Source organism: Chelonia mydas, chromosome 15 (assembly GCF_015237465.2).
Source record: "Chelonia mydas isolate rCheMyd1 chromosome 15, rCheMyd1.pri.v2, whole genome shotgun sequence".
NCBI lineage: Eukaryota > Metazoa > Chordata > Testudines > Cheloniidae > Chelonia > Chelonia mydas.
In genome coordinates this window covers 30059669-30080135 of record NC_057856.1, presented here as the reverse complement: position 1 = coordinate 30080135, position 20467 = coordinate 30059669, and the positions used below count along the sequence as shown (strand labels likewise).

General features: G+C 49.8%; 1 protein-coding gene across 5 annotated transcripts in view; it reads right to left on the bottom strand.

Annotated features, from left to right (window-relative positions):
* SGSM1 (small G protein signaling modulator 1) overlaps positions 1-20467 on the bottom strand; it is an 82522-nt gene that overhangs the window by 43333 nt on the left and 18722 nt on the right. For all 5 annotated transcript variants that reach the window (XM_043529521.1, XM_037878835.2, XM_043529518.1 and 2 more), the window contains exon 3: positions 11532-11607. In XM_043529521.1, coding sequence (XP_043385456.1) covers positions 11532-11595 — 64 coding nt within the window. In that variant the 5' untranslated portion in view covers positions 11596-11607. The remainder of the gene's footprint in view (positions 1-11531; positions 11608-20467) is intronic.

Genomic DNA, 20467 nt, shown 5'->3' with positions numbered 1-20467 from the left:
GATGGACCACCCCTGGTAAGACAGGCATTCATACAAGCTGTGTATGGTTTCCAAGGTAGGCTTTTGTTCTAAACAAACACCTCCCTTTCTGAAGGCTGGCGGGTCACCGGCGCGCCCCGGCAGCACCCCGGAGAGAGAACAGGATGCCAGGTGCTGACCTAAGCTCGGGCTTGCTAAGGTGATCAGGGAGTGGCAGGAGGAAATTGCATCTTAAATCCCTGGTCTGGCGGGAAAGGAACAGGTGCCCACCCTGAGAAAGGTGGCAGCTAGAGTGGGGTGCCCCTAGGAGGTCACGAAGTGGTCACTGGTGCAGTTATTTCAAGCACTGCGACGGGGTCAACAGATGAAAAGTGCAGCCAACCCACCGCACAATACGCAAGCCCTTTCAGTGGCCCTGGCCCTGGCTGCATTGCTAGCAACAGGCTGGGTTCCCCGCCAGCCAACAGAACGTTTCTGTATGTTCAACAGGGGTTTTGCTTCCAGCTCTCCAGTTACCCAGGTCACCATTACCTATAAACGTGCTGGCCTGTACATAGACGCAGATGTTTATACAGTAAAACATTTGTGGCTCTCATCTTTTACGTGAGAGTTTCTCACATGAAACAACACAAGGATTTACACCAGTTTGGATTTACACCATGTATTAAAAGTGGACAGCAGTGCACTGGAATGAGCTGGCTAGTGTCTGTCCCTGCTGCCCTCCACTGGACAGAATCAGAACTGCTTAGCTGCGTGTCATGGGCACCGCGGGGCCTACAGCTAACCGGGGACTCGCTTCCATCCCGGCTCCTGCTGTGACGTTCTCAGTGGCCAGCTCTCGCGGACAATTTGTGAAGTCCTCGGCGCCTATAGGTGTGTTACAATACGAGCAAGGGAAACTGAAGGATTTCCACAGTAATACAACAAATTGGGCAGTTTTCTAAATACAAATCACAATTCTTGGAGCTAAGTTTGTTCCTACAGTCTGCAGGTAAGAGAGACTCTAAATACATAGACTCCAGTAAGGCCAGCTTGGGTTATTAATTCAATTGGAATGAAGTGACCTTCCCCCCCGCTTTAGTGACTCACTTTACCAAGGCAACTAGTGACTTGTATTGCAGCAGCTGGTGCACAGCCCGACCCTCTCCAGGCCAGCGCCACGTAACACGCGAGTGTCAGGTTTGCTGGAAGGGGATGTTACACACCCAGTAAAGCCCCCAGAGAGAGCCAAGGAGAATCTGGTATCTGCCGGTTCCTGCAGCACCCCAAGTGACGGAGGTCACCCCCATGAAGTGGTACACAGCCCTCACGCTGACCTCTGGCAAAGGGGCAAATTAGTCCACAGCAACTCCTCAGAGAACAATGCACCCGAACACTGATGTCACTGGCAATTTGCCTGTTTGAGCCTCTGGGGATGGAGGAATCAGGATAGATGGCTGGTGTCAAACAAAAAAACAAACAAACAAAAAAAAAAACTTACTCAGGAGGCTGATCAAACTGCTGGAAAATTACACAACCCACCCATGCTATAAGCTAGCGATCTGGGTGTGGGTAAGACAAGCTTTCTGGCAAACAAACACCGTTCCTTCTCTCCAGAAGGACCCACAACAGAGCCAGCCGCACTAGGGCTGTTCTGCACCACCTACGCAGAGGCACTGTGTGCTTCCTGTGTTTGTAAAAGTGTTTTTTTGAATGGCTGAGCAAGTCTACGGAGACACTCCCTGGCGTTTCACACAGACCTGTCATCGTCAGCTCCCATGGGGCTCCCAGGGCCGTGAAAGGAGGTGTCACGTTATCTCAGCATTGCTTAGCACTACATCTGGGCTCACCACACGGAGTAAGCAGGGAGTTCTCAGCTGTGCGGGTGTGCGATGTACTATCAGCCCTGATCTGACTGAACAGATAAAAGCATCAGATGGGTGACCGGCCGAGGCCCGTTCGCTCGAGAGATCCATTCAGAGCAGCTAGCTGGATTTCTGATATTTCAGTAACGCACCATATGAATACGCCTCAAGTGCAGACACTGCAGACAGCACGAACCTTGCTGGGAGGGATCCCCCTGGCTGAGAGTTCGACCGCACCAAAACACCCGCCGCTGGCCTGCATCAGCTGACTCAGGCTCATGGGGCTCAGGCTGCGGCTCTAGAAAACTGCAGTGTAGCCATTTGGGCTCGGCAGAAGCCCGGGCTCTGGGACCCTCCCCCCTCACGAGTCCCAGAGCCCAGGCTCCAAATCGAGCAGGAATGTCTACACTGCAATTTTATAGCCCTGCAGCCCAAGTCAGCTGCTCCGGGTGTTTTACGGCAGCGTAGACATACCCTAAGGACAAGCTGCAGTTTGACTGCAGGGTAATTACTTCAAAATAAGACCGGCTTGTATTATTGGCTTTAGGATCTAAAAGATCTATGGGGCTGTAAGACCCTGCAAGTTTCCCTAGAGTTCATCTGCAGATTGCTGAGCGGCTCACTACATACAGGACAGTTACACAGAGCTGGCCCTGCAATGCCATGTCCACCACCTGTCTTCGTTGTTATAGTCCTGTTTCATTTTCCTGTGCCCAGCTGGCACTTCACACAACGTGCTCCGAAGACAATGACTGGAACTGCAGGGGGGCATCTCCGATCATCATAACAGCCCCTTGGAAACTCAGGGCAAACCCCCAACCCAGCTGAAACCAAGGGGGCAAGCTAGCCCTTGTGGACACATGCGTCTCTGCGGGATGAGACTACCCCTCACAAAGAGTGGATCTGGCCCCACTCCCTTCGTTACTCCACCAATGGGGACAGAAATTTGACTCCGAGACCAGCAGCGCCCAGTCCCCCACCATCCGGTGCTCCTCGCACACCATCGAGGGCTCCCAGCATTGGCCAGCACTTCACTCACTTATTCTCTCCTTGCTCTCTGAAGCAGAGTAGCTTCCATTTCGAATGCCAGCCCGGCCGTGCTCCACCGCTCCCCACGAGCAGCTGGGCATGCGAAGTGCTGCAGAGAGCAAATTACCAACATCCGCTCTCTAGTGCTTCCAGCTCTGGCAAGTCACTCATCGGCCAATCAGTCACGCTGCCAGTCAGCTCCTTAGCAAGGCCCAGCTGGATGCCTGATGTCAAGGGCTCACGGGAACAGGCACCGATCAGACGTGGGGAAATGGTGCGGCCGCTTGGCCGGAACAGAGCAGTGGATGCTCCAGCACCAAGGAGAATTACAGACAAACCTGGCAGGCGTGCCACTGGGAAGGCAGCCGGGTGTGATTTCCACCTCCTCATAGTACAGGGGTGCTTTTATATAGAAGAGATCTGTCGGGGTGGGGAGAGGTCTGTGTACGTGTAAACAGTTTGTTAATAGATAACATGTCAATAGATGGAGCTCACGGACACGCCAGCAGTGTACCTGGGTCCTGTGGGACGGTAAGCACACGTCCACTCCTCCCCTCTAGGGAGCCCTCTCGTGCCTGGACGCAGCAGTCAAGGGACTGTCTCAGGTGCCCTGTCCTATGTTCTCCCTCGGACCTGCAACAGCCTCTCTCTCCTCCCGATTTCTCCCTTGGCTGTTCTGTGGCTTGGCTCCCTGTCCAAGTCACAGAGAAGTCTGAACCCCTTCCGGGGGAGCACAACCCAGGCCAAACACATCTTCAAATGAATGCAGCTTCTGCCCCACTCGGGCTTTACCACAGCTCCTTCGTTGGCCCTACCTCAGGGCTTCCCTCCAGGAGCCTATCCTGCCCCTGTAGCATGCTTCCCAGGTTGTATCCTGCCTGTTAAACCACAGCCCAGGGCTTCTCTCTGCCAGAGAGACCCGTCTTCCCAACAGCCTCCCCAACTGAGCTCCCTCAGTCTATTTATAAGGCCTAGCTCCTCCTTCTCTGGCCAGGAGACAATTAATCACCCAAGGGCCAGGCAGGAGTAATTGTGTTTCTAACCCTTGCCCTGCCCCATCATAGGGACCAATAACATGCCTTGTATCGGCGCACTGCAAATAGTTTCCGGCGCACAGCACTTACACCTCTAGCCTGTGTTGAACCCTTCTGGAGCGGCCCACCCTCATCTTGCACAACAACGATGCAAAGCTTTGGGGTTGCTGAGGACCCTTCCCCTCACGGCTGTTCCAGTGGCCGCGATGTCCAGCCCCCACATCCCCCACAAGAGAAACGCTCTCTGGCATCACCAGCTGGCTGAGAACATGGTCAAAACAGGAGCCATTTGATCCCCACAGCTATTGCTGTGTCCTCGTCACTGAAATGGGCTCCTTTTCCCATTGACAAGGAACAGGCCTCACTGAAGACAGGGATTTTAAAAAACGAAACACCTTTCCACTGTTTTAATATCCATGCTGCCGATGCTCATAATTTCATTGCAAATCCTGTGGTAGTTGCTGTTTTTCATGAAGCCCCAGCTCCTGGAATCACAAAACGGTGTAAGAATCTCTGCTTTCATTGGGGGCGGGGAAGGTTTTACCCTTATGGGTATGAAGGAAAGCTTGAAAAGGTGACCCAAGTGCACTCGAAAGGTTCAAAAACCGGAACTAAAACAAAACATTTCTGAAAAGTCTTGTGATGTTTTCGGCCTGGTTCATGATTTTTGAATGCTTGGGACTGGTGTTACTGTGTTAATTGATAAAAGCGGCAAAGAGTCCTGTGGCACGTTATAGACTAACAGACATACTGGAGCATAAGCTTTCGTGGGTGAATACATGCATCCGAAGTGGGTATTAATCTAAACAGCTTAAAATAATTCTCCTTACATCTCTCTCTCTCTCTCACACACACACACACACACACACACACACACACACACACACACACTTTAAATGAAGTTTCGTAATAAGATAACTACAATCTCCATCCACCCCCAGAATATAATCTGCAGCAAAATACACACACAATATTCACGTTTTGCCCATAAATGCTCAAACATTGGGCTAGTTTTTATTCCTAGTGAAATGTTACAATGGAGTTACACCAGGTGGGAATCTGGCCTGGGATGTTTACATTTACTCTGGACAGCTAAGCAATTTTAATGTATTCAGACTAAACGTGGAATCTGACCATAAGAACTATTTACACGCAGGACAGCCATTAGGAACGAAATAAACCCTAGTAGCATTGAGGACTCATTTTAACTTTTGAAGGGAGCGTGGGACTTGACAGGTGTCAACGTAGATTTATCTTCCCCAAACCTCGCAGCTCCATAACTGGGAACCTGGTCTGCTGGGATCAGCTGCCCTTTTCTGTCCCCCAGAGGCTTCATTCACGGGGATTTAAGTAAGAGAAGGAATGGGAGGGCTCAGATCACGAGGGCCAAGTTTGAGAGCCCTGCGGCGGAAAAAGGGCAGTGCCCCAGGAAAGGCATTTTGCGGATTATGAAGACGGCCTTCTTTATAAAGCCGCCTCCTACCACAGCACTCAGGGAACCGCACAGAACTGAAACGTCAGCAACAGATGGACGATAGGCTGTGAACACCCAGAGCCATTGGCAAACCTGGTGGCCTCATTAAGGTAGCCAATGAGCCCTTCTCCTTGCCTGGATGCCTCAGGTCTGTGGCGCAGAATGCTATAAATAGTCCCTGGCCGTGAAGCTTTGCACTGTACAGAAAGCAGCGAGTGAGTCACACCTGGAAGTTCTGCTCTTTCCGAGTCCCTCTCTGCTAACAGCGTGTTCAGATACTTAGGACTGGAACATGCACCCACCTGCCTTGCATCCCGGAGAGTGGGAGAAGGGGAACGAACAGACCCCAGTTGCTTTCAGAAGCTAGAGACGGAGGTTGGGCCATTGCCTCTCTTTTTTGTTTTTGTTTCTATAGATAGCAAAATCTGTCGGAAAAAATCTCCATTCAATGGTGACAGCCACAATGCAGGAACCTGAGCGTTGTATGTGCTTAGCAGGACCATGATGATGCCCAAAGGAACATGACAATAAGCAGCTTATGTAAGATACACTCTGCCCCCATCGCTCTGCCACAGTCCCCTACTTTTCTAGCCCTGGGCCTCCACACAGCTCTGCATTTCAACTTCACCTCCCACATCCTCTATTAGTCTACTCCTAGCATCCCGCAAAATCTGGGCCCTTGCACCGCAGCCCTGACCCTCAGCACCACCTGTTCCTCCTTTCCTGGACTCCCTGCACACGGCTCCGCCAATGCACCTTGGTAATGACCTCCTGCATCTCCTGCCCTGATGCTGTTCCAGCCACACATCCTTGTCCCAACAGCTTTGGCTAAGGACCTCAACCCTGACCCAGTGGTGTCAAATTCCACGTCTCCTTCATGGGAGAAAGGCTATTAGAAGCGGCTACACGGCTGATAGCCTTGAAGCTCCCTGGTGGAGCTTTGCTTTCCTGGCAAGATTAGGCTGCACTGGAGCTGGTCTTCAGAGAGAACCTTGTCTTCTCAGACACTATGCGTTTGATTTCCATGGGTGCCGAACTACCTCAGAGTCCACTAACGCTGACTGGAGCCAAGTGCTCAGCACTTCTGAACCTCTGGCCCAGTTTCCCTGGAGCGAGTGCTCTCACTGGTTTGCAATCACGCCAGTGTTCAGACGAATGCACACTTTCCCTGGGTTACGCTGTGCTGAAGAGCTACCTCTGGGCCCTGTATCAGACATTCTCCAGTGGGGAATCCAAGAATCGAGCCAAGGAGCAGGCCAGTTCAGTTCAAGAGACTAATTCCCAGAGAAACCATGTTTCAATGATTTTTGTCCTTAAAACCCAAGTAGTTTCCTTAGGCCCCAGATACCAGAACAACCCTCCTATCTGCAAGAACCCGCCTGAGCAGCAGCCTAGGACACTGAATGTCATTCCAATCTGGCGGTGCCTTTCACGGCTCCCCTCTCTGCAGATGATAAACCTCCCCCCTGCAGGGACTGTTGGGCCTGGGACAGGGACTGCAGCGCAGGCTGGCTGTCAGGTCAGGAGAAGAGGGACAGGAAACAGTTTTGAAACATGGATGAAGCTGATTTGCTGCTTTCCTAGCACTTGAATAGAATCATCAAACTGGAAGGGATCTTGAGAGGTCGTCTAGTCCAGTCCCCTGTACCAAGGCAGGACGAAGCATTATCTAGATCAGTGACCAACCGGCCGATCGCGATCTCTGGCAGCGCAGTGGGGCTGCTGCTAAGACAGGCTCCCTGCCTACCCCCAGCCCCATGCTGCTCCCCTGCGGCCCCTGGGGGAGGGCAGGCGGCACGTGGCTCTGCGCGCTGCCCCTTTCTGCAAGCACCAAATCAAATAGGTTGGTTCCCTGTTGGGTGGCCTCCTCTGGATCCCTGGTTCTGCCCTATGACTCTCACCCTACCTATGCTCTCGTTCTTTGTCCTCTGTAATTAATTGATTTTGTGGCTGATGGGCTCCTCCCCTCATCTGAGGGAATGGACCTTTCAGTGCGCTGGCAGGCCTCTCCCAAGGACTCGGAAATAGGCCAGCAATTTTCATCATCAGCAACAAACTCAGTTCTGTCCCAGTCCAAACCGGCCACTGCTGAACAAAGCTCCCACTGACTGCAAGCCCCAGAACGTTTAGAGGCCTGTTTCTGGGACGCATTTGTGGTCACCCACAATCCCACTGAATTCTCGGGGTTTCGTTAGTCGGAAGGTAAGGGTGGAACAGGTGAATGGCCTACGATGTTTTGATGATATGTTCATCGGCAAGCTGCGAGAGAGATAAATACAGAGCTCGCAGCCCAGGCCAAAGGAGCCTGAGACATGGGCTGAGCGACTGGTTTACTGATCAGACCCCACGACTAGAGGTTGCTGCGACATGGTGCTGGCTTCTTTGCAGTAGGCCCAGCGGAGCAGGTAGCCTGCTCTCCCCAGCTTGTGTTGCCATAGACACCGCACCAGGAGTCCTGCAGCAGAGAGCGAATCAGCCATGCAGGAGAAGAGCAGCATGAGTAGGCTGAGAATGCAGTTTCTTCAGGGTGGGTTCAGATGCCTTTTTAGTGGCTCGCTCTTCAAGAGAGGCATGCTCCGTGGAACAGGGACGGGGCAGCAGGGAGAAGGCAGTCACAGACTCCCCGAGGCACCGCTGTGCGCAGTTATAGTCAGAAGGGAAAACCCTGCTTCCCCCAAAGAGCTGCGCTGCCTTTGGGTCTGTACAAGGAATCCGGAACAGGAAAGCACCCTTCTTTAGGGCAGAACATCCTGCTCTTGCACGGCACGCCCAGTGGGCCAGCGCAGAGATCGGGAAATCCCCACCCCTCCATGCCCGGCGATGAGATACATCCACATTACCAAACCACGCAAAGCCAGACAGTCAGCGAGCGCCAGCTTTGTGCAGTGGGGTTTGGCCCCGAGAACTGCCCTGCAGGATTTCCAGAAGGCTGTTCATGCTGGCACGGTCACATGGCACTGGGACCTCCTGGCAGCTGCAGGATGCTGCTACAACGCTGATACAAACAGGTGCCAATGCTGCGGGGGGGCCAGTTTCCAGAATAATAATAATTCTGCTTTTAAATAAAGAAATGTCTCTAAAAAGGCGATTCCACATTCCCAGCAGATAGACAGAGGAAGGAAAATCCCATCTCACACGCCATCAGAAGAGCTGGCAAATGGATAAGAGATTAGGAGCCCTGAAAAATAATCCAAATCCAGTGGACTATGCACTGACACTGATAGAAACAGAGAGGGCAAGGGCTAAAGCCTCTGTGCCCGTCTGAGAGCGGAACCAGGAACCCCTGAGAACAGAGGTGTCTGACAGGATCCCGGATAGATTCAGCGATTATAACACAGGTCTCTGCTTTACACAGACCACTTGCAGGAAGGGAGTACAAACAGATTCAAAGCAGAGGGGTCTGGCGGAAGTTGCTACTGTGCAGTTCCACTCCTAGCTCAGAGAAGGACAGAGAGCCTATATTTCTTGCTCTTATGTTACCCAAGGCCAACGGCTGAGGTGAAGAGGGAGCGGACAGTAGATAGGACTTTATCCAAAATATCCCAAAGCTTTCGGGGAACAGAGCTTTTGTGTGTGTGTTTGAAGGGTTTGCAAAGTTCAGATTTCACCCTGCTTAAAGAGGTGTGACTCCACTGGCTTTTGCTGAGTTGCACCCACTTACACTTGGGCTGAATTCAACTCCTGGTATCTAGGTTTGTCCTTCCCTCAAAGGGGCACTTTCCAAAGGGGCACATCGGATTTCTGGGTCCCTGCCATGGCTGCTGTCAGCACCACTCAATGGTCTGGACAATCCAAGAAGCTCCAGGACCTGCATCCCAGACAGCTTTAACAGCACTTCCTCCCAGTATGCACCTGTTTTCTATTAGCTCAGGGGGCGGGGCTCCAAAGGGTGACTCCACCCCTAGGGCTCCCACATGCTGCTGCTGCTCCTCCTATGCCATTGGCCGGGCTACACTTCTGTCAAACAGCTTCTCTTAAAGGAGCCAACCATCTGTGACGGGAACCAGGTATTCGCTGCCCCTGCCAGAGGCCCCACTGCCTTGGCACACCACGCCCTCAGGAGGTGCCCTGCTGGAGGGGAAGTGCAGCGAGTTCAGACCTCCAGGCGTTGTCTAGAGAGGCCTCCTCCATGCACAGCTGTAGGCAGAACCAGCGAGAGTTGGTCCTCCAGCATCTAGAAGGGCTGGGAGCAGGCACAGGCCAATCAGAGCCCAGCAGGGCAGGTAAAGACTGGCTGCTTCCACTGGGGCCTGCTTTGGGTGAAGCCAGGGCAGGGAGGGAAGACTCTGGCTCTCCCTACCCTGACCCAAGGAATCTGGCCCAGAAAGGGGCCTAACTTGACAACACTGACTTTGGGTCTCTGAGGGACTAGTGTTTCTATTAGGGACTTTAATGCTCAAGCAGCTAATTTGAGTTAAGATTTAATTTGTTCCCAGTTGGAGAACTGACCCGGCCAGAGCATTAGGCCACAGAGGCGGTAGGCCATTGCAGAACCAGGACACAGGAGTGTCAGAGAGGAAGAGTCCCTGCAATGCCACACCCTGACACAAAGGGGCGCGTGCGCTCTGGTGGCCTCCATTCCAGGCACGCCATCTTTGCCTGTCTATACTGGCAGGATCGCCCTTCGGTCCCTGTAGCCTGAGACCACAAGCTACTCCTGAATTCTCAGCAGAGAGAGGCTCCAGTCATAGGGTGACCCAATGTCCTGATTTTTATAGGGACAATCCCAATATTCAGGGCTTTGTCTTGTACAGACCCGTTACCCCTCACGCCCTGTCCCACTTTTTCCCTGTTTGCTATCTGGTCACCCCATCCAGTCATAAGAGAAAAAAACATTAAACAGAGATAAATAATGGGACGAGCCCACAGAAAAACACCCGGTTTTGCCTCTTACATCCCTGGAGCTCATTTCTGATTAGCAGCAGCGATGTTGCTAGAACCACCACCACCACCACCACCCCCCTTGTCTCCCAAAGAAAAGACATTGCAGCAAGCGTACGGACCTATCAGCAGAGTAATCTGGTTTGAGGCAATCGCCAAGGAACCTCTCCAGCCCAGAAGTGCTAGCAAAGAGGGAGTGAGGCCTGCTCTGCTGAGTGAGCTTCCCAGCCACTGGCTACTGCAAGGGGCTATTAGTTCTGTCTGACCTGCACCCTGCTCATTAGCGGATGTCTGCAGCCTGATTATTTTATCTCCCAAGCTGCGTTTTGCCTGGTCGGCTTTGCACCATGCAGCTAGAATAGACACACAGACCTGCAGTCATCCAAGGGGAAGGGTTCATGCACCAAAAACAAGGCAGCTTACTTCCACTGCTGTACTGGTGTGTGCAGCGCACACACAAAAAAATCCCTATTGCTAAGGATGCTCCTAAAATCCCTTTGTTCCACAATTCCTGCTGCAAACTCACCTCCAGGCCCCCGTCTCACACCCAAGCCAAGCAAAATCTTTAGGGCACTTTTTCATGCTTTGCCTGGCTGTTCTTTTAACTGGCTGATTCCAGTACATGTTTTCCAAATGTCAAAATTGTCACTACCCCTGGAAAAAGCCAGGTATTAATAGGCTGAGTACTGAACCTTGTCAAAGACCAGAGGCCGAAAACTGAACCAGCAGAGGAGGCTGGAGGCAGGTCTCCCATACGATCTCACTGACACGATTTAAAAGGATTTAAAACCTTCACCACACATGCTCCCTGTTCCAACATTCCCACCCCCACACATACCATTTATAAACAGTAAGCAGATGCTCGCCCCAAGCTCTGGCTCTCATTTACATACATTAATAGTCCATAACAGTAAAATATTCAAATATCAGATAATGGGGCCTCTGTTCTATCCACTTATAAACGAATAAAAGACACTAAGTACTCCAGGGCCTCGTCCGCCTGTCTTTTTTGTTTCTGTTTATAACATGACATCCGTGTCCTCCCCTCTTCTGATGCCTCCAATCCATTTCACAGTCCCAGGGGGTAATTTTGTTGACAAAAGGATTCATTTCTTGGGCCTGACACTCACTGGTCATAGCACAAGGTGCCATAGAAGAACTGAGCTAAGATGGGAAGTTCTCAAGCCAGCACAGTGCTGAGATGCAGCCACAACCCAACATGGAGACAGAGCTGGGCTGTCAGCTTCTCAGAGTCAGTTTCTTTTCTGCACCCTGACCTCGGAGACTTACCACAGAATGAGATGATGTGGCTACTGTCCTCATGCACAAACTTCCTCGTCACAGCTTCCTCCATAATCTGCTTCACCTGTCGAACAAGGAGATAGTTAGGAAAAAGCCTGTATATGCAAGCAACATAACTGGGGCAGGACAAGAGAATAACAGACAGCTATACGCTGCAGCAGGTCTGACATGTTCCATCCAGCAGAGGGAATCAGTGAACATCTGCTCAACATCTGCATGGGCCAAAAATCGCAAGACTCAGAGAGCACCAAGCTATTTAAGTGCTTGAGTTTATAACACAAAGGATCAGTAAGGATCTCTCTCTCTCTGCTGTCCTTCTTCTCTGATGGCCACTAGCAGGCCCCGTGGCCGCACCCAGGTTGCATGGTCTCATGGGAAGCCACAATCCATTGGCCTGCCAGGCTCCACACAAGCCACTTGAAAGATCAATGCTGTAACAAATGAGGCAAATGATTTTGCTTCATTTTTATTTTCTGAGAGGCCTTAGACCAGAAAAAGGGAGCAGAAAATTACATCCAGGAATTGAAGAGCATTCAGTTAAAAAGAATCAATCAGGGTTACCAAATCCAGCTTGAATACATTTATGGTATTTTTTATGCACTCCTGTTTTGTGTGTTTGACAAATTTCATGTCATGCAGCTGGCCTGAACAACCTGGAACTAGCCCATCAAGCCAGACTTCAGTGAATCAGCTCTCGTCAAATGAGACTGGGATGGTAATTTGCATAGCAATGTAATCAGTGCTGAGCCCTGAGTGACTGAGTCTATATTGCCTGTGACATATTACCGGCATTCTGTTCCGTCCACTTCATTACAGGGAACCTGTCAAGTAGGTTGGACATTAGGGGCCGGACATTAAAAAAGGAACCCACATAATTATGAGCAGATTTTGAAGGCGCAAAATGGGAGGTCAGATGTAAGAGTCAGACCTAAAATGTTACCCACGGTACAGTGCCAGGGGGGCAGATGAGCGACTGTGGCAGATCAAGGCACTGGCTTGTCTTAAGGGCTCCAGAGGCTTTAAGAGCTACTGATGTTGGCAGAGCTAGAAAAGAAACAGCCCATACATTTAACCAAGGTCACTGTCTTTGAAGCTTTTACACAGCCACCTACTGCATGCAGCACTCGCTCCCTCGAGAGCTCCCTGTCTCATAGGGTCCACCTTCACCAGGCGCCAGTGTTACAAGAAAACCCCGTAGCTATCAATGTGTCTTGGAGCTAAAACAGAAGATTCTTCACGCTTGTCTCCAACACACGCTGGGAGCCCGGACGTAGAGTAATCAGCCATTGTGGAAAGTGATCATAAATGTATAAAATCAAGAAATAAGGCCAACACATCAGAGCACAGTCCAAAATGGAGTGTTTTGGCAGGTCTAGCTCCTACCCCTTTCCAAAGGGAATCTCTGCACAGTGTATTTATTTTCAGCTTCCTGAGGTTGGACTTTATTGGCCATTCAAACAACGATGGAAGAGTAAACTTCAGGTAACTTTCTCTCTATGCTTCACTTTTCCTAGGATTTCCCTGGAGAAACCTCTCTGTCCTAGACCCTAGTCCAGCTTCTGCCTTGGGGGTGATGCCATGCAATAACCACAAAATTATAACTACAGCATTTAATCTTTGTGGTCCTAGATTAGATAAAACCAATTTAAAAAATCTAATGTGTCTCTAAAAAATATTTTTCCCCTTCATGGATCACTACTGAGCAAAATTAAGGTTGTTTGGGCACTTTAGCTATGCATTTCCATACATTAACATGGTTAGATTTCTCTTAAGTGTAAACTTCGCTCTAAATGTCATGGGTTTATAATGCTTGGCTTGGGGAGAATTACAACATTCTGGTCATGCTTCTTACCCTTCAAGTTCCTATTACACGTATGCAAACATGCGTGTGCACACACCCCTTTCCACTACAGATTTGACAGATTGTTCAGCTCCCACTTCCCTGTAAGCACAAGAAGTGGATTTGATATAGGCTTCCAGAGGAGATGAAAATAGGGGAGGGGAGAGAAGTCCGACTCCAACTTAGGACGCATTCCTTTTTATGAAATTCAAAATAATTATATGCCTTGCACCACGTCCCAGAGCAGGGAGATTGGGATCTTGTCAGGCTTGTTAGGTGGGAGTCTTCACACCAGAGAGCTGCTTAATTTTCAGCCACTCTGCATTCAGCCTCCACCCCAGGCCTCTACCAATTGGACTGCGATTCCGTTGGCCATTTCCAAGCAGGTTTATTTTTGTGACAACTTCCCTCCCTCCCTCCCTCCCACGCCTGCGCTCCCCAGGAGTTGGATTCCCTGAGGAGGAGGTGGTTTCTATGAAATGCAGTTACTCTTGTCAGGAATCTAATAGGGAAGAGATTGAAAGGAGCCTCCAAACAGATGCTGCTGCTAATGACCAGTGATGCCCAGGTGCGCGCTCACGCCAGCGCAGGCTCAGCAGGGCTTCCAGCCTCCTGCTGCTCACGTCTAGGGGATGAATGTTCGCAGACCCCAAGGTGACCAACCAAAACTCACAGATCTTTTCCTTTTAAACTGGAGGTGAGTAAACAGCCATTGGAGCTAAATAACCTGCCCCGACAAACAGGGCCTCAGGCTGTACAACGGTTAAGAGCCCAGTGTCAGAGCCCTGGTCTCGGAATGCAGAGTGGTTCATTCCCACTGAGGTTCCTGATTCCCAAGTCCCTCCCCTTTCTCTGTCTCAGTTTCCCCCCCCGTTAAATGATGAGAAGTGGAACACAGACTTGCTTCACAGGGGTGCTACAAGGCTTAATATTTGTCATGCGCTTTGAGACTCTTGCTTGGAAAACAACCAGGAAACACAATATGTTATTAATGAAATAGAAAGCAACCCTGGACGAATGGGCACTGACAGCTACCCATAGCCAGTCTCATGCTATAAAGTCTTGGAGTTCACTTGCCCTGTTGGTGGTTTGCCCTCCTGGCGTACCATTTCCTTGCAGTGGTGACATAATGTCACACTGAGACCTCACTTGGGAGAGGCCAAAGCCTGCCAGCTGATGCAGCCAACTAGAGGAACGGCTATCACCGGGCATCCCCCAGCACCCTGGCTCCCACCAGGATATGCCTGGTGGACGTGCCACAGCTTCACCTGGGTACCTCTAGGAAGGTCTGTCCCTGCCAAGTCAGAGAGGAGTTCCCGTATCTCTCATACAACTCAGTGCAGCTCTGGTTTACGCCCCCAGCCAGCGTCAGTGGCCACAGCAGTCAATGAAGGTTCAGCTGGGTATCTGGCCTTTCAAGTCTGAAATTATTTCTTTTTACCAACTTCTAAGCCACCGATTTTCTCTCTTTCTAGTTTTTCCAAAGCATCTTGCTGTTCGCTCTTCAGTGTTATGACACGCAGCAGAATTCACTGTGTGGTGCTTATCGTGTGCATGAAACGCTCCACTTATAATGATGCTGATCTCTAGAAGGGTCTCTTAAGAAGCTTTTTTTAAATTTGTATTTAAGATTTGACCGAGCAAAGACGACATATGCGAGACACTTAATGATTACAATTGGGAAAAATTAAACTCCTTCAGAAGATTTACCCACAGTTGACCCTGCATAACTGTCAGCTTGACAGAGAGAGTTCTTTTCTGAATACAGATATTAAATAAAATCTGCAAAGCCAAATCCACCCCGGCCTCTCGAAGCAAAATGGGTCAGCTCTCAGTGCGGCTCCATCTCCTATGTGAGTGGTGACTAATAGAGGCTGTTCTTGAACCCAGGAGGAAGCAGGATCTGTGAAGCATAATTTCAGCTGTGTCCCAGATGGTTTAAATTGGCTGACACTGAGTCAGTTACTCTCAGCAGAAAATGGAACATAAATTAGAAGACAGGCCCTAGACACCTGCATCCAACTCGCTAGCAATCCAGCTAGCACTTCTCCCTTTCCAGGAGCTGTGAGGGATCACGGGCGCAAACCCAATTCCATGGGTCCTCAGGCAGCCCTAAGACCACATCCACCACCCGGCAGTGAACGTGGGCTGGTGGACCCTAGCTAACCAGAGGTACCACCCATGAAGCTCCTGATTGGAGGAGAGGTGCGGCCTCTCCGATTGGCTCAGATTTGATATATAAGCCAGAAGGAGGCACAGGAAGTTGACTATGCAACCAGGTGAATCCCTGGATGGCTGCTACATTGGACCCTGCCTCCCTGCCCTGCTCCTGGTCCCTGCCTTATTCAACTTCCCTGCTTCTATGCCCCACCTCTAGCATCTGACTCCAATGCTGACCCTTGGCTTGACTCCTGACTCTGGCTCCCAACTCTTGCTCCAAGCAGACCTCTAAGCCTGAGCACACTGCTCTGACCACCTACGTCCTGGTCCATGGCAAGAGCCAGCGGTGGCTCTCCCACCACAACAGGAAAGGGGGTCTGGTGGTCAAGACACTGGTCCAGAAACTTGGATTCAGTTCCCAGCTCTGAGGCAAAGTTCCTGCATGACGGGGTCTCTGGGCCTCAGTTCTCCATCTGCCAGAGGAGGAGGTTCACTGTCCCTTTCTTCCACCCTTTGTCCATCTTCTCTCTCTAGATTGTTAGGGTTTCTGAGCCTGGGCCATAGGTACAGCACCTGACACAAAGGGGCCCAGGAGGAGGATGGCTGGGGCATCTAGACGCTAACAATGTTGCTGCTGTTACACCTGCAGTGCCAGTTGGTCTGAGAGGATGAGGAGACAAACCATTAGGGCCCAGATATATGAAATCAGGCCTTACGGTGTATAGCAGAGACTCAAGGCTGCAAGACAACACCCAGGACAGGAAGAAGCTTGAAATGCTGGGAGATTCGTTTCGTTAACTTACAGTGCTACACGTGTCCATACTTTCAGTTTCCTGACTCAGCACTTCTGATGTCAACAACTCGCAAAAATGAGCAGCGAGAGCCCCCTGGGTCTGCATGGGACCGCGCTGAATTCGAATTTGAAGTGAGCCACGCACATCGGCCTGAGGGACAGGCAGGGCACAGGGCATCCCTCTCTCCATCCAGAGATAATGAGTCACCTGGGGAACGCACGGCTGGCCTTCAGATGCTGTGGATTCTGCCCTGCTTTGAGAGCTGCTGCATTTACAACATGTTGAGAAGTAGCTAATCTGAATGCAAATGATCAGCCAACGTATGGAACCGTGCCACTGACCAGGTAAACAATGTGCATACGACCAAGTGTCCAGCCAGTCTCCCTTTAACCGCAGTGCAGCTACGGTGTTCACAAATGCAACAAGGGCTCTTCTCCCATTCGGCTGCAGTCACTTTCCCAACCCCCACCCCCACCCTCATCTCTGGCCAAAGGCTGCAAATTTCTGTTCTAGCTTTGAACCTAATTCTGCCCCCTTCCCTGACAGTGAGCAGTACCTGCCTCGGACAGCTGTCCCCTGGGAACATGTCATGATGAGGGGAGCAAGGCTGTCAGGGTCCAGCTCTTTGTTTAATAAGATCTTGGATGTGGAAGTCTTGTCTGCTCTCCCCAAGTGGCCCGGCAGTAAACACAGCAAGGACGGACCAGGTGTAATCTTCATTCTGTACTTCACTTCCATTGCTTCAAGAACGTTTTGTTCAAAGCCTCGATAAAACAGATGATCCCACAAGACCAGAATGGGGTGAGATGACTTACAAGAATGGGAAATGAGGAAAGTTAACCAAGAGGTCTCTCTTCAATAGTCTGGATATTAGCTCGGTTTGGACTTTGACTCTTGCCTAATCAGAGAAATTAGAGGTAGAAGAGACCTATTAGGTGCCAGCCAGTATCCCAGGAACCAGTGCCAGGGTGTCCCTACAATGGACACTCTACTGCTTTCCCAGTTTAGTTTTAAACGTCGCTAGCAGTGGAGTTTCAACCTCTTTCTGTGGGACATCTCTCAGTGGTAGCTGATGACAGAACAAGGAATAATGGTCTCAAGTTGCAGTGGGGGAGGTTTAGGTTGGCTATTAGGAAAAACTTCTTCACTAGGAGGATGGTGAAACACTGGAATGCGTTACCTAGGGAGGTGGTGGAATCTCCTTCCTTAGAAATTTTTAAGGTCAGGCTTGACAAAGCCCTGGCTGGGATGATTTAGTTGGGGATTGGTCCTGCTTTGAGCAGGGGGTTGGACTAGATGACCTCCTGAGGTCCCTTCCAACCCTGATATTCTATGATATGATTCTATGATATGACTCCTAGCTTGAGTCACCAGTCTCAAGGCTCTCACCACTCCATTTTTCCTAATATAGAGACAAAAATTTCTTTGTCCTAATTTCATCCCTTTGCTCCTAGTTATACGCTCTTGCCTCAGCCAGGGGCTATATACAGGCCTCTTCCCTCCTCCATATCTGGACTATGCAAACCTTTGTCCACCTCCTTCTAATCTCAGGTGTAGACTGACCAGAGTGTTATAGACGAGGGCTACTCCCTTGCCATTCTGTGCCCTGATGCCCCTACACACAGTGTGTAGAGTACACACAGTCAGCCTGCGAGCTCTTTGGGGCAGGGAGGGACTGTCTTTTTGTTCTATGTCTGTACAGTATCTAGCACAAGGGGGTTCTGGTCCATGACTATGGCTCCTGGGAGCTACCACGATGCAAATAATAATCAGCAGCATTTACAATGCACAGAAAAAAGGCTCCTGGAGAGGCAGTTTAGTTGAAAATTACACAGCTGTGAAGAAAAATGGCAGAGTATTGCTTGAGCTTGTCAAGCTAAACAATATCAACCAGAGAAATGTTTAGTGAAACAAAAAGGAGACGAGTGAGAGAGACTGGGGCACTCAGGGGAGAGAGATGAAACCCTGAAGGGTAATGAGAGCAACAAGCCAACAAACGCAAGACTCAACTAATTGTGCAAAATGAAATATTCATGTGCCTGCACATAAGAGAGAAAAAATTCAAGGCAGAGGACTGAAATTCTCAGTGCTTCCCTGACAGCAAAAGGCTAAGAGGGGGTTTGCAATCCAAATCCTGGGCAAGTGGATTATTAAATCACTGCAAATGGACCAGAGAGCGCAACATGATAGAACAAAACTGAGAGAGAGCCGAAACGAGAGACAGCCAGCAAGCCCAGGGAAGAATAGACTGGAATTGGGATGTTCAGTTCAAGACGCTTGCTTTCTATCTCGCAGATGCAGCACCATATGACAACATTTTTGGTGATAAAACAAGCAGTATTTAACTGGGCATTCGGTATCATTCTTATTCAATATTCAGGCAGGATGAGAGCTCTGCTACAATTGTACAGCACCTAACACATGACCCTTTAAACAAAGTAATTGCCCCAGCAAATCCACCTCCAGTTTTGGGTGTGTGTGGAATGGCCCCACTGGGCATATTTTGGTCTGAAGCAGAAAACCTTTAGAGAACAACCTGTTTGACAGCTACCCACCAAGTCAATAGTGCTGGCACAGAATCTGAATCGTAGCAAGGAGGACTGGCCGAGTACCTCAAACGACAACCCGGCAGGTATATTCCTCTTTCCCTGCACAGTAACTGGCTGCGTTGTGAGTTCATATTGAACCATTTCTTAGAACACCAGCCTAAGGCTAGGAATGCATGACAGTTATCTTGTATCTACCTAGCGCCCCATCCTAGAGCATCCCAACCCCTTTACACATGTAAAGAGTTCTACAGACCAGAGACTTCCTCCTTCACTGCACCGCAGCCATCTCTGGGACAAAGCCAGTGGTAACCAGTGCACAGCAATAATGCACCACAGTTTAGGACAGGAACCAAAAAATAAATTTACCAATTGATGCTGCTAAGGGAGTTTAGGGAGGCAGAATGCAATGACTCACACAGGAATCTGTCCAGGACAGCTGGTTTAATACAGAGAATGCCACAAGATCCAGAATGACCACAGTGGTCAGGGCTTTATCCAAGAGACACCACATCCAGCGTCACTGCACCCTCAACACCATTATGGACAGGTCTTTGCACTAAATTACCACCACCATTTCCCCATTGTGCATAGATGAAATACAACATTTCCTGTCCAAGTACAGACCCAGCCCAATGCTGCCTAGCTTACAGAGTCTGACAAGATCACAGCCCAGGGTGACGGCTGCAGGCTGTTTATGATACTGTCCTAGAAATTGCACTTCACCAACACATCCTCTTATAAAGCTGGAAAAAGTGCAGTTCTGACATTCCAGGGGCAGGGTAGGACAGATACCCCACATTTAGCCAATATTTACTGGAGAAAACACTTAAGCTTCCACTACAAATTTTGCATTGCAGCATTTTTATGCTAATCCATAACAAAAATCACACAAGCTTAAGACCTATATTAATTTTTGGCCCAAAATGCCAAGAGCAAATACTGCCCACTACAACAGACTATGTCTTCTTCCAAATCACTGGTCCATATGGAGCGAGCCCATGATTGTCACACAGCCAACATCCAGAGTTTAATCAAAATAACTATTTAATTTTTTCACCCTGTCCTGTTCATTCCGTGTTCCCTATTGATTACTTTTATAATTTGATCAATATCCGTCAGGAGACTGAATCTTTAACCAATGCAGTCTAAGAGATTCATCAGAAATCAATACACCCATCCATATATAAGGCTACACTTTGCACAGAGAGGGGTAACTTTTCTGGCAACTGAGCTCTCAAGAGGCCTACAGAGAAATGACCAAGTGAATTTCATTAACACTGTAGAAATAAAATCCTTCTTAGTCACTGTTAGGGTGGGAGAGCAAAAAAAAGTGCCTGACTCAGGGCCTTATTCCACACTTATTTTTACGCCTTTGCATCCCTCACACTTATTTGCTCAGGTGTATGGAATTACTATCGACTTCAATGAGTCTGCTCATCTGCTTCATGGTAAGCATGTGAATGTTTACAGAATTGGAGCCTGGGTATGCAAAACTGGGGCTGTAGGCGGGGAAAATGGGCTCCATGTCAGATAACTGGAGACCACTGCAAGCACATATCTCAAATGAACTCCAAACCTAGT